The sequence below is a fragment of the Pelophylax lessonae genome, assembly GCF_965119305.1.
Source record: "Pelophylax lessonae genome assembly, chromosome: 2".
NCBI classification, from domain to species: Eukaryota; Metazoa; Chordata; class Amphibia; order Anura; family Ranidae; genus Pelophylax; species Pelophylax lessonae.
In genome coordinates, this window is record NC_138769.1 from 443,636,631 (window position 1) to 443,651,693 (window position 15,063).

At 42.9% G+C, this 15,063-nt stretch overlaps 1 protein-coding gene across 2 annotated transcripts in view; it reads left to right on the top strand.

The window, feature by feature from the left end:
- The window catches only part of NPAS2 (neuronal PAS domain protein 2), a 201,136-nt gene that overhangs the window by 168,354 nt on the left and 17,719 nt on the right, over positions 1 to 15,063 (top strand). For both annotated transcript variants that reach the window (XM_082244362.1, XM_082244363.1), the window contains exons 13-15: positions 8,763 to 8,898; positions 11,132 to 11,241; positions 11,514 to 11,603. In XM_082244362.1, coding sequence (XP_082100488.1) covers positions 8,763 to 8,898; positions 11,132 to 11,241; positions 11,514 to 11,603 — 336 coding nt within the window. The remainder of the gene's footprint in view (positions 1 to 8,762; positions 8,899 to 11,131; positions 11,242 to 11,513; positions 11,604 to 15,063) is intronic.

A 15,063-nucleotide genomic window follows, 5' to 3' on the forward strand; every position in this document is an offset into this window, starting at 1 on the left:
GTAATGAATGTTCTTATATAACATAATACCTCTTTTATTGTTTTACATAATACCAATGCTTAAATTGACTGTAGCAGGAATGTAAATTCTTAAAAGTGTTTCTAAAGGTTACATTTTTTTTTTCTTAAAATAATAAACACGTCATACTTACCTGCTCTGTGCAGTGATTTTGCACAGAGGAGCCCCGATTCTCCTTTTCTCGGGTCCTCTGCTGGTGTTTCTGGCCCTTTCCCTTGCCAAGTGCTCCTAGAGAAAGCAGCTTGCTCTAGGGGCACTCGTGCATGCTCGCTCCCCAGCTGCCTCTGTGTGTCTATGGGACATACATGCTGTGTGTCTATGGGACACACATTTCCAGCCCAACCCCAGTCAATACTTACCTAAGCCCAATCCAGTGATGTGCACACAAGCAGCAGCTCTCTCGGGTCTCTCCCTCCTCCTTGACTGCAAGTGACAGCAGCGGAAGCCATTTGTGTCTCAGCCAGTGAGGAGCGAAAAACCCAGGAGTGCCTTTGCTCTCGTGCACATCTCTGGATCGGGCTTGGTAAAGTATTAGGTGGGGCTGCGGGGGGAGCTGCACACTGAAGGTTTTTTTACCTTCATGCATAGAATGCATAAATAGGAAATAATATATCAGTACAAGCTTGTACTCCCCTCAATAACTGGATAATGTTTATCCTTTCATCTGAAGTGTTAATGCATCACAGTGCCTCATAAATCTTTTACAACACTCATATCCAAAAACAGTGCAAAACAAAAAATAATGGCTATTGCAAACAGTGCTAGTGCAACAAAGTCTGCGCAGTGCAATCAAAATGAATATAAATATATTCATCAAAGGTGCTGTTGCTAAAAATACACTCACATTTTTCAGTGTCTACCCGACACTGGGGATTAAAAGCATTCGTCCTTCACTCCGGCTGCATATATCAAAGCTGCGAGTGTAGGCCGCCAGGAGGCCGAACATCACAGCACAGGTCTGCCTTACACTCGCGGCTTTGATACGCGGCTGGAGTGAAGGTTGAATGCTTTTATTCCCCATTGTCGGGTAGACACTGAAAAATGTTAGTGTAAAGTTTGCACTTTAGTAAACAAGTGAAGATTTTTTTATGGAATTACACTACAGTATATGGATTCTCCTTTTTTTCAAACTACTACCCTTGCCTATCTCTGTGAGAATGCCTGTATGGGAAGATGGGAATAATCAATCTTTGGAATAGGAACCAACCTGCTGGAAATTGTATAAAAAAGGTGCATTTGCTGCTTTATAATTTGACCAGCTACCCCATCTGGTGGGGGATACGGTGGAAGAAGCACGTTGGGTGTCTTGCACATCTTTTTCACAGAAGAAATTGTATCGTATGATAGACACTTTTTTTCACTTGGGACTTTAAAGAACATTGAATATTGCTATTTAATTATTATTTTTATGGGTTTTTTTTATATATTGCACATGTATTATATGAATTTATTGATGAATTGATTCTGTGTTTAATATATTTACATTTTTATTTTCTCTGATTACGTTGCACAGATAATTTTTGGAATTTATTTCTTGCACTAGCACTTTTTGATGAATATATTTATATTAATTGTGATTGCACTGCACAGACTTTGTTGCTCTAGCACTTTTTGAAATAGCCATTATTTTTTGTTTTGCACTGTTTTAGGATATGAGTGTTGTAAAAGATTTATGAGGCACTGTGATGCATTAACACTTCAGATGAAAGGATAAACATTATCCACCTTTTGAGAGGAGTACAAACTTGTGCTTATATATTTTTTCCTAATTTAGATGTAGGATCACCTGCAGCTAATTGGCAGCGGTTTGTCTAGACTCCCTTGTTTGTGTTCTATGACCATTGATTACTTGGGCGCCTGATCCCCTTGTTTTTTGCATAGAATGCATAAAGGTGAAAAACCTTCAGCCTTTACAACCACTTTAAAGCCCAGCACCAATCAAAACTTACATTTTAAATTAGAACTTGTGTCAGATTTTAGCAGAAGTTCTAACATTTTCCCACTGTACCAGAATATGTGTTTACATTACTGTGTCTGTCATTGAATAGTTTTCAATCTTTTTACTGAAGTTAGAAAAACGAAAGTAATTACATGACTGAAAACTAGTAATTATGAAATGTGTGAAAGCTTATATAATTAATAGTTTTAGTTGTCCTCGAAAGTTCTTATCTATCAAAGTCATGGTATGCCAAGGTATTCTGCATATGTTCCTGAAACTCATTAGAGATAAGGAAGCTATTTGGATGAATAGCAAAAGTCTTCACCTTTTCAAGAGTCTGGTTTAATGTGAATAACTGCTTCAAAATCAGAACTTTTTTTAAGTTATACTTTGAAATTAATACTTAAAATGCAATGGGGAATACAGCCTACATGCTATGGGAAATCTATTGATGTAGGAACCCCTTCTTACCTGTTTGTAATGCAAAATTAGATCCAACTATTGTAGGATCTGTGCTATATCTTTCATACATAAAGTCTTATGTTTGATCATGTAAGGAGTTTTTCAAAGTCAACAGCCAAACTCAAACCTGCCTTTCTCTGAATATCTTGTGTAGAGATATATGAAATTATGCAGAACAGGCTTCAGAAAGTGAACACCCTATATGCGAGTTGATGTTTGTAATCTGTCTGAATTGGATTACAAAGAATAATGATTAAATCTTCATTCTGGGCTGATTTTTAATTTAGCCATGCAATGGGTCCCCCCAGTACGGCATAGGTTGAATGCTCATTTGGCTAGGTGGTGAGGGAGATAAGGCCCGTACACACATAGCGATTGTCGGCCGTAAATATTCGGCCACCGACCGATCGGCTGATTGTCGGCTTGTTAGTATGATGCTTCCGACAACCGACTGCAACTTTTCGGCCGAACAGAATCTGGTGTGTAGGCTTTAAAATTTTTGTTGGCCAACACCAGAACGGCCGATTGTTCCTCAGTCAGTACAGAATTCGGCCGACAAACAGCAGATGAGCAAGACTGGGCATGCTCAGAGAAGAAAAAACACACGGAAAGTTAACCATCACATGATATCACTTCTGCAGTCGGCTGTTGTTGGCCGACAAAATTCGTGTGCAGTCTTTAGCACTTTTCAACCGACAGGACAGCAAAAGACGGCCGATCGTTCGGCCGACATTCGGTACGTGTGTACGGGGCTATAAGTTGAAATATATACTTTATTCCTCACTCCCACAGGCTTCCTTGTCTACATGCAATCGGTCCCCCTGAAACTGCTTGCTTCACTTTGCTGCCCAGCCGGTAGCAGGTCTCTGATGTCACCATGTACAATGCAGGATCAGCAGTCCTGCATTGTACAGGAGAAAGGCAATGGTCTGCTCACATATCATGTGTCAAGCCAGCAGAGGGCAGTGCTGGCTGTCTGGAGAGTGAGGAAAAGGATTCTCAGCTGAACCACGTCCACCTTTAGCTGAAACTGGAATCTGCTTGCTGTCTCTGTGTATATGTGCGTTTTGGTATGTTGCCTTCTCCATCTGTTGCCCTGTGTGCATTATCATGATGTTGTTTTTGTTGCTCTGTACTGTCTTTCCTAAGTTTTGTGTGCTGATCTTATCTTTAAAACCCTGGCCTCTTGCTAGTATGACTTTAGAAGTGAAAGGTCCACTTTGATTGTTAGGCATTCTTATATTAACTCATGATTAATTAACAAACATCCACCCCCCACAACAGTAAAAATCCAGAGCACCCTTATGGGGTTAGCACGTTGCTGATATGCCCTTCAAGCTCTGCACTTCAGCGTTTGCACAAAGCAAACGTACATAGCAAATTGCACTGAAAAGCACCAAACAGGCTGCAGGTGACCCTGTCTCTCTATTCAGCTCACCTTCCACTCTGTAACATGCACTCTCTACCACTCCTTCTGGCAATTGTGTCCTCTCTCCTTAAACTCTCTTACCTTCACCCCTCTTCTCCACCCTATAGCTTATATATACCCCCCTCCCTATTACTGCTCCTACCAACTGAATAAACCTCCAGGACTCTGAGGCATGTCCCTTCATATAAATCACACTCTTACATTGCCTCCCTCCCCCTCCTCTTTCTCCTTACCTCTGGTGAAATATTCCCAAACCTGGGCCTCCATCATCTGTCTTTGCCCGACACTCCCATCTCCCTACACCCTCTGGCAGTAGCTGCAACCCACAGAACTCTGTCTCTATTCCTCTTCTTCCCAAAACCAGCCTCCCCTTCTGTGCCCTCTGGAATGCCCCCTCTGTCTGTAACAAACTCACCGCCCTCCATGGCTGCTTTATCACAAATTCCTTTAACCTACTTCCCATTACCGAAACGTAGCTTCATGAAACCGACACCTCTCCCATAGTGGCCTTCTCTGGACTCACTCCCCAGAGTGAGCGGATGGAAGGGAGGTGGGGTGGGAATCCTTCTAGACCCATGCAGCACCTATCAGGTACTTCACCCACCTCCCTGACACTCTCCTCCTCTGAGGCACATTGTATTTGTCTATTTTGTCCTGTTTCTCTAAGTATTGCTGTCATCTACCTGGACAGATATCAACCTATCTGGAAGACTTCTTTGACCTTGTCTTCTCCTATCTATGCACTCCATGCAACCTCTCCAACAATCCTCTCCCACTCTCTCATCACCTTCTTATTAGTTTCGCTCTCTCCCTGTCTTCCACCTCCTCTCCCTCCAACTGCCTAACAGTTACCTGTAGAAACATTTACCACCCCATCCCTTCACTTCTTTACTCTGCTACTTACCACCTCTATGACAAAATCGTACCCATGTCCTGCCCCAACCCAGCCACTTCCATCTACAACAGCTGTCATCCTCCATAGACAAGCTTACCCCCTCACTACACGCAGAATCAGGCCCAGACCGCTACAACCCTGGCAAACAGACAACACCAGAAGTCTCAGAAAATGTAGCCGCTTTCATGAGTGTCTGTGGCGTAAGTCCCAGGAAGACTGGGAAGCTCATTAACACATTATCATCCAGTCCCTGTCAACTCTTCTCTACCCATAATACTCTACTCTGTCCTCCACTGCCTTCGCCTACTATCTCACTCACTGCCCAGGAGATCGCCAATCACTTCAAAAATAAGATTAATATAATTTGTGAGGAGATCTCCAATGTGCAGAAACCTCCCCCACTCAACACCCCATGTCCACAGGTACAATCATTACTTCCCTCATTTAACACTGCTAGTTTTACAAGGCTGCTAAACTTTTTTTAACACCCATCTAACCACCTGACCCCTGAATCCTGCTCCCTCGCATATGCTAAGCTCACTCTCTTCTCTAGTTTGCACTCTCTAACTCACATCTTCAACCTCTCCCTCTCTTCTGGCATCTTCCCCACCTCTCTAAAACATGTGCTAGTCTACCCTATCCTTTAAAAGCCCTCACTGGACCCCACCATTCTAAACAACCTATGCCCCGTCTCCTTATTCTCCTTTTCCTCCAAACTCCTTATAAGACTGGTCTACAACTGACTTAGCGACCATATGACAAATAACAAACTTCTTGATCCCCTTCAGTCCGGATTTTGCCCTCAACACTGAATGGAAACTGCTCTCCTTAAACTCACAAACGACCTACTAAGGGCTAAAACCAACGGACACTATTCTGTACTACTTCACCTGGATCTCTCAGCTGCCTTTGACACAGTGGCCCACCCCCTCCTCCTCAAAATTACTTTGGTCTCCATTGCTGTACTTTTCACTGGTTCTCATCCTTCCTATCGCACCGCACCTTCAGTGTCACTTAAAACTCTACTTCCTCCTCTCCCCTTCTTTCTCCGTCGGGGTCTCCCAATGTTCTGTTCTTGGACTTCTCCTGTTCTCAATCTACACCTCCTCCCTGGGTCAGTTGATTGCCTCCCATGGCTTTCAATATCATCCCTATGCTGTTGACACCCAAATCTATCTGTCCAACACCCAGGGCACTCCATCTTTTCCCTCACGCATCAACAACTTACTGACAGACATATCAGCCTGGATGTCACAGCACTTTCTCAAACTCAACCTTTTGAAAACCGAGCTTCTGATATTTCCTCCCCCATGTGCCTCTTCTCCTGATTTCTCTGTCAAAACCAATGCCTTAACTATCAACCTGTCCCCCTATGCCTGTCAATCCACCCATGCCTGTCAATGCACTCCCTGTTCATCTCTCGCCTCAACTACTGCAACTCCCTCCTCATTGACTTACCTTTCAATAGGCTATCCCCCCCTTCAGTCCATCATGAAAGCTGCTGCCAGGCTCATCCACCTTACAAACCGCTCAGCGTCTGCTACTTCTCATTTCCCATCCCTCCATTGACTGCCACTCAACCAACAAAAAATTCAAGATACTAACAATAACTTACAAAGCCATTCACAACCTGGCCCCCAGCTACATCACTAACCTGGTCTCAAAATACCAAGCAAATTGTTCTGTTTGTTCCTCCCAAGACCTCCTGCTCTCCAGCTCCCTTGTCACCTCATCTCCATCAGCACATCCCCCACAGTTAATACCTCTTGTATCTCTTGTCTCTTGACCCCCCCCCCTCTTAGATTGTAAGCTCTAACAAGCAGGATTCTCTGATTCCTACTGTATTAAAGTATATTGTAGTTGTACTGTCTATTCTCAAGTTGTAAAGCACTGCGTTTACTGCTGACACTATATAAATCCTGTAAAATAATAATAAAAGTATCTGTAGTTAATTCTCCCCCCCAGCCAAACATTTTATTCCCTGCATTGTTGATAAAACATAACTGCATAGATAAATGTAACAAAAGTTAGGAATATTATTTCCCTTTCCATCAATCTTAATAGCAGCACTTTCAATGTTTTTTGCTTCGACACATATTTTTGCACTTTTTACAGATGATTGTTTCTGTATCAGTCTGTGTTCACTCTCTACCACAACATCACACACGCAAGGGCCGATTACACAGAATCTAGCTGTTAATCTAAAAGCCAATAGGCAGGGCATCACTGCAGTTAACAGACTAGGCCAGTGATGGCGAACCTTGGCACCCCAGATGTTTTTGAACTACATTTCCCATGATGCTCACCTACACTGCAAAGTGCAAGAGCAACTTGGGAAATGTAGTTCCAAAACATCTGGGGTGCCCAGGTTCACCACCACTGGACTAGGCTATCTGTGTATGTGGCAGCAATTAACGTACATAGGCTAGTCCTGGAAGTATGCATGTAAGGGTGGCTCCAGGGAGACCCTGGAAGGCAAGGAGACACACTAAGTGAAACTCTACACAGAGAGACCTTCTGATTATTACTTTGCATAAACTAGGACACTGATAAAATGAGACAGTAATTGGGCAAGTAAATAAACAAGGCATCTACATTTTACATACTACATTTCGAGAGTTTAACAACACTTTAAGGAGAATTGAGAAGGTTATATGACTTTAGCATATAGTGGCATTGTTTGAAAGATAGCAGTTCACTGATTGATTTTATTTGCTGCCTGGAATTATTATTTAAATCTTAGGAAGGGACAATCCTTTATTTTTTTGTACAGTTTTTTTTTTCAAACACACACTGGGGAATTTAGTGAAGCAGTAACGTAACTTTTTTGACATTATGGCCCCTTTCACATGGCCTGAGCCTAATCCAAAAAAGCCTTGTGCCAGTTTTGGTACAAGTACCAAGACATGCGCCAGATTCAGGTAGTTCTTACTACTGCTACTTTTAGAATCTGTCACTATGGCTGTGACAGATTCTAAAATAATTACCTCCAGTTCGCAGATAAGCAAACTGGTGTTGATTAAAGCAGAACTAATCCCTCCTATGCTTTTCAGCCAAGGAAGCTGCCCTCTTAACCTCTGCAACTGCCATGGTGCTACACATGTGATCGGTTTTGACACCGGTCATTTGATGGTTTTACAGTCTGGTTGAAAGCACAAGCAAATGTGATAATTATAAATCCTGGCATGCTTGGAATGTAACTGTTTTTTTAAACTTTAAATCAATGGGTTTAGTTCTTCTTTTAGATCAAATCAAATTTGGCACACAGGGGGAGGGGGCTGGTATATGTTACTACTTTAATAAAATATTTAAATATGTTCTACATTTACTTCATTGGTTCCCCATCAAGTTTGTCTTGCCTGTGATTGACAGAAGATAGCAGTGGACCAATTCCATAGCCGCTGTTCAATCCAGTAATGTCTTTGGAATCCACCCACTGCCATCCCCCAATCAATCACAGGCAAGTCCAACCTTTTGAGGAACTAGTCTCAGTTTCCTATCAGGCTCCATCCACTAGACAACTGAAACCCACTTTTGTTGCGCCTGTTGGGTGGGTCTGCTTTGCTGGTGATTGACAGCAGATAGCAAGGGGCAGAATTAAAAGAGCGGCTGTCAATCTGCACACTGCCATACACTTGTCAAAAGGAAAGCTGACCTAATGAGGGCCTAGTCTCACAGTTCTCTATCAGGCCCCTCCCACTCTTACTACAAAGCACTCTGCCACGTGCCTGTCAGTATAACGGCACAGTGACCAGGAAGGAGGGAGTCCACTAAGGAAGGAGTGTCCACTGTGGACACCCTGACCTGAATTCTGGCATGGACAAATTCAAGTACCTGTCTCTGGCAGGTACAGATTTAGGTGCAAGCACCTTCACTTTCAGTGCTGCGCCACAACAGAATTCTAAAGGGTGTCTGAGACACCCTTTAAAAATTCCCCAGTTAGTGCTAAGTGAAATAACGTGTCACTATAAAGTGGTAACAACATATTCTGACTTGTTTCATATATGTATATATGCTAGGACAAGGACCTGAGTGTGGACAGTGACCAGCATTACAGTGTGCTAGAAGTCAGTGCCTCACTTCTCAGCCCCACTTCATCAGTTTCTTCAAGAAGTTCCCACAAATCTTCTCAAGCTCCAGCCTCAGAACCTGCATGTAAGTAAGCAAATGTTAGCAGAGATGCTTGTGTAACAGAATGTTATTTAAAACTGGCTCCTGCTGCAAATAAAAACATTCCAAAGGCATTTCAAGATAATTTTATACATTGGAGTTATATATGGATGTGCACTCACCTATTTGGTTGGACCTCCTAAATTACAGGAGGTTAGAAAGTGCCTGCATCCCCTCAGGGATTAATCCTTCTTATACTCACATATCCACTTTAATAGAACTTAGGTTCTGTTATAATATTTAATAAAACTGCTCTAAAACAAGTATAAAAACACTCACATTCTGTAAAAAAATGTAGTGTAAATCATCAGGTAGAGACCTGTTTTAAACACCGCCTGTCATCATGCCATGGGAATCAACATACAACTCATATCCATCCCCTAAGCAGGGTGCCTTTGCATAGTATGATGGCATCACAGAATGGAAGTCAGCCTAACAAATTACATCCCCCAGGTCTATGGGACTGTGATGTTTTGATTTTTTTGGTCAAAGCTATCAGTTCTATTAAAGTGGATACAAGTGTATCCACCTGAGCAGATGCAAGCACTTTCTGACCTCCTGTAATTTAAGAGGTTCAGCCAATTAGGTGAGTACACATCCATATATTACTGATGGTGTAAAAAGTCATCGAAATTGGTTGTGGATTATTATAAAGGTCTGCACATTGGATTGTTTGCTAAAGAAGTCACTGAGGACATTTGTTTGCACAGAAGTGTGTTTGTATAGTAGAGCACCTATGCTGATTATTTGGATTGTCACAGGTATAGTACATATATTGTTCGAATGAGTGCTTGGATACTGTAATCCATAGAGAGTGAGATTTATGCACATATAAATTATGGATATGGGTTTATAGCGCTGCACTGTTTGTTTTTTAAATTGTTTTGTGAGTTTTTGTAAATCACAGCCGCACGGGGATATTATATGTTGATTGCAAAAAATGTTTAAGCTATTTGTCTGGAATTCCAATTATAGTTAGAAACTGTCTGAGAAGATTACTCCCTTTAATATGGTAAAACCAAGATAGGCAAGAGACATCAGTCCAGGGTGCTAAACAATCCATGATTTATTAAAGCCAGACAAAGACAGTTTGAATATTAGCTGGTTCAGCAGGGACCGGCCGAGATTCGAAACATGTATAGGCAGGCTGATTATACCCAGCTTGTCGGACTTTTCATATGATTTTTTCCTAGAGGCTATATCGACTATCAAAAATCACTGTCCGTTCTCCTGGCCGGGATGGCTACCCTGCCCCCCACCCCACCTCCTTCCAGGAAACCATGGAAGGTCCATGGGAGGTCTGTGCAACCAAAGAAAATAGCTCCATCTATGGTCAGCTTAAGGCAATGCAAATATGCAAGCATGCAAGTACACTAACTTATTTCTTCTTACTATGGCCAGATCACTTGTGAGATTATTACTAATTAGTCCCTATGGGATACTCTCATTTACACTTTTTATATTTCTCTTAGACATGTCCCAATTACCAAACCCAATGCTTTGCAATTACCATATAAAGCAATGGGGTTGATTCACTAAAGGCAAATCCACTGTGCCCTACAAGTGCACTTGGAAATGCAGTCATGGTAGATCTCAGGGGCAGATCTGAAATGAAGGGAAGCTCTGGTGATTTCTATCATCCAATCATGTGCAAGCAACAATGCTGTTTTTTATTTCCCTTGCATGTCCTCCTCAGATCTGCAGGGACTGCACTTCCAAGTGCACTTGCAGTGTACTTCCTAGTGCACTTGTAGTGACCAGTGGATTTGCCTTTAGTAAATAAACCCCATAGTTTCCATACCACAGCCATATAAAGATGAGTATCTTTTAAATCATCCCAGACCCCCTCCCTTGGCACTCCCCAGTGCATTCAAATGTTCAGCCTCTTACCTCCTCAGATGGCCATGGCTTCCCATGCTCTCTGCAGCCTGGCCAGTACAAAACACAAGCTGCCCGCACCTGCGCACTAATGTCCTATAGATTTGAAAGGTACATACCCATATTGCAGGAGCCTGGCACTAGATTTTTACCAACTAGGCTTTAGTGAGCATTGGGGGCTGCAGCTGTCAGAAGAGGTATTAGGACTAGGGAGGTGGGCTTAGATGGTTAAAAAAAATGGATCTTTAATTTCTAAGTACTTTTAGTACCACATTACAATATAATCTAATTTAAACAGTCATTCTGGTTAATTGTATGTAATTTATATTGTTTCCTACAGCTACTGCCACAGTGCTGACCACAGACCTCAGTCCGCAGTCACTGCTGAGAGTCTCCAGTAGACCACCTGATCTGTCATTACAGTTAATGAGTCAACCAAACCCAGCACAGGTATGAATTACCATTATATTCTCAAGTGAAGGAAAATAAAGTGTTGCCAGTACAAATACTGGTCTGTTTCTTGTTCATCTTCACATAAATTAATGTTAGCAGGGACATGATTGTGGATAAGTACTTAAAGTATAGGTAAAAAAAAGTTGGGGTGTTGAAACCAGTATCCAAATAGTTAGGCTAGATAACACATTTTAAGCCAGTACAATACCTATTTTATTATTTTGTGATTTTATATATGTAATTTACAAGAATGTTTTGAACCTGTATAGGCTTCAGCACCATCACAGCAGTGCGACCTCCTCCAACAACAGTTCGTACCACAAAATCAGCTACTCAGTGAATCACCATCTATAACACAGGTAGGTACAGTATATCTGCTTTCAGTACTGTGTCTCATATCCAATTATATACTGTATAATGTCTCTAATGTATACATGTCTCTAATTTTGGTAGTTTTTTTTGGGGGGGGAGGTTTAACTGATCTAACCCAAAATAAATAAATTTGCCAAAAGGAGGAACAATTTGAGGAAATGTATTACTTACTTTTCCTATGTACCATTTGCCTACCATGCTCTCATGTTTGTTGCAGCAGGGCTTCCTGCATGTGCATCAACACAGTGGGAAAAAAAAGTCTAATCCCCATGTGACTGTGCAGCTCTTGATTTTAGCAAATGACTAAAATGTGAGCTAAAATCAAGATTTTAGACAAATAGGATATTTTAACTTGTAGAATCTTATGACAGCATAGCCAGGTCTAAGTTTCCTAAACCTAGCAAAAATTCATATACATGTCATTAGCAACATTTGGGCCATGCCTGTAGATATTGTCACAGAAGTACGAAAGCGTAAGTGAGAGATTTGAACTCTAGTTATATTACTTTAAAAGCAATAAATCTAATTTCTTACTTGCAAAAAGGTTAGGGGACTTAAATTCTGACATTCTTAACCTTTTCTGAATGAGAACCCAACAAAGAATATTAACACACTCATCCAAAAACATTAACCAAAAGTTCCTGTCTTTTTTAAAATCTTAAACCTAAATTGTTGGCAAAATGCTTTTGGCTGTGACCATTCTAAATTTCCTTTTTTCTTCGAGTGCAGCCTACCAAAACTCCTAGAGTCTAAAACCGGCCATACATGGATCGAAATTCGGGAGCGACCGAGATTCGATCCATATATGGGCAGGCTGATTGTACCCAAAATGATCCATCGATCGACTTGGGTACAATCAGCCTGTTGGATTGTTTACATTCGATTACTGCCAGTGGATGTCACCGCTAGCAGTAATCATTGTGTTCTGCTGGCTGGGAAGGCTACAATAGCACTGCGGGAGGCACAGCAGGTGTTGATGGAATTTACTGAGATTCACCTACCCAGTTTAAAGAGATTTAGTATAAGAAGGTACCCACAGATACAGTATGTACAGTACATTGGAAAGGACTTCTCAGCTTAATGCGCTGGTGATTGGGGATCTTCAATTAGACAAATAATTGGATTTTTGTAAGAACTTACCGTAAAATCCTTTTCTCTGAGTCCTTTGACAGACGCAGCTCTCGAAGCTTCTTCACTATTGGGTTATGCGCCATCTACAGGAGTAGACTAGGCAGTGAAAACTTTTCACTTGACACGCCTATAGGGGCTGTTCCTCACGACATAAGCCCAGACACACTGTGCTCTCAAATCAGTTTCGTAGCAAGCAGTGGAGAAGACAGAACCAACCCCATTTTAGAGGGGCAGGAGCTCCGTCTGTCAAAGGACTCAGAGAAAAGGATTTTACGGTAAGTTCTTAAAAAATCCAATTTTCTCTATTGTCCCTTGACAGACGCAGCTCTCAAGCTTCTTCACTATTGGGTCGTCCCAAAGCAGTGTAGGCATGAGGGGTGGGAAAACGTAACCAACTGTTAACCTACATCCAAGGCTAAAAAACGTAGCCAACTGGGCGACAAAAAAAGCTCAACCCAAACAAACAGGAGCTTACCCCCAAACAAAAAATCCCCCCCCCCCATAAAGAGAAAACCAAGTCTGTTTGTCAAACAGCAGCCTGCAAAACCCTGCGGCCAAAGGAAGCATCCAAGGATGCCAACAAATCAACCTTGTAGAATTTGGTAAAAGTGTGCACAGATGACCAAGTCGCCGCTTTACACACCTGAGCAACAGAAGCCTGATGGCGAAAAGCCCAAGAGACACTCAGCGCTCTAGTAGAATGCGCCCTCACAGGGAAAGGAGGAACCTGACCCCTTAATAAATAGGCCTGAACAATTGTCTGCCTTATCCATTTTGATATGGTCACAGCAGACGCAGCTGAACCCTTACGATAGCCCTCACACAGAGAGAGCCTATGTCCACACTTAAAATGGCGGCCGCCAGCGCTGCCATGCGGTCAGGACCAAGGCATTAGGCCACCACAGGAATCCACCTGAAGGGACCCCCCAGGACAAGGTAACATTTATTAAACCCCCCCCCCCAGGTGTCAGACGCTGACTGTAGCCTGGGGGATCTTTCAGAGAAACACAGCCCTGTTATCCCCAGGAGTGGGCCCACATCTCCCCCTCAGAGGTCTGTTTCAGGGACACGGGAGGCGTTGCATCACTCACCATACTATGGACTGGGTGGGCTCCGCTCCGAAGCAGCTCGTCTCCCACCCTGAGTGGGGGTGCTGCCAGCCAAAAGAGGTACGCTGCGACTCAGGGCGTTCCAGGTTGATGCGTCCCGGCGAGGCATCCGCTCGCAGGCTAGTCCCCATCCACCAGGGCTCCGTCGTGGCGAGGCCTGGGCGGACCACAACCTGCTCGCGCTCGTTGGCCAGGCTGGGAGACCGTAAGGATCTAGATTATCCAGTGCAAAACCTCAGACCGGCTGTCATTTGTAGTTCACCAGGAGGATCCCCCTAAAAACTAGCTAGCAATAGTGAGTAAAGATAAATAAACTTAAAAATTCTTAAAAATAAAAATAAAAACTGAGACCGGAGTCCCAGCGGGAAACCTAGGTCCTACTCCTTAACTAGACAGCAAGAAACTAATTTGAGAGCACAGTGTGTCTGGGGTTATGTCCTGAGGGACAGCCCCTATATGCGTGTCGAGTGAAAAGTTCTCACTGCCTAGTCTACTCCTGTAGATGAACAATAAAATCAAAGAGGTGCAGCGCTAAAATTGCATACAATAAATCGCAATAACTGCTAAATGTATACAAAAAATGTCCATATATAAAACAAGTAGTATGGTTTAAAGAGTAGTCCCTCCAACTTCACAGATGTGTGCTAAGGAGACCCGTGCTGTTACGATGAATGCAGGCACCACTTTAAACGTGAATCCATCACCAAAGTTAGTACAAGCCTCTCACCTCCATCACTCGACCACTAAAGGTCACTGCACTTTAAGTCAGGGTAAATAGCCAGATGGACTCCTGCAAAAACCCGATCTCCTGTGCTCTGAAGCGGACTCCAAGATCAATCAGCAGTTGTTCATCCCATAAAAGACATGAAAATCTAGTGCTCTCCATCTAAAACGGCTTTTATTAAATGCTTAAAAGGTACTACTCACATAGAAAGCACTTTCCCAGTGCATTAAGAAAGACATATAACAGAAGCATGTAGCAATGGTGTGCTCCGATGCAGCGATACCTCCGGAGAGTCGCTGGTGACGTCACAGCTCCTCCCCCGTACGCGTTGCGTCAGTGGGCGTGACTTCTTCAGCGGGGTAAGGAGAAGGTGGCACCTGCACGCTTATAACACTATCTCCTAGCAACCGAACGCTCCCTCGATAGCGGAAGTGGATCTCCACCTCTGAGCCAGGAACCCGCCCAGCTTCCGAGAGGCACCGG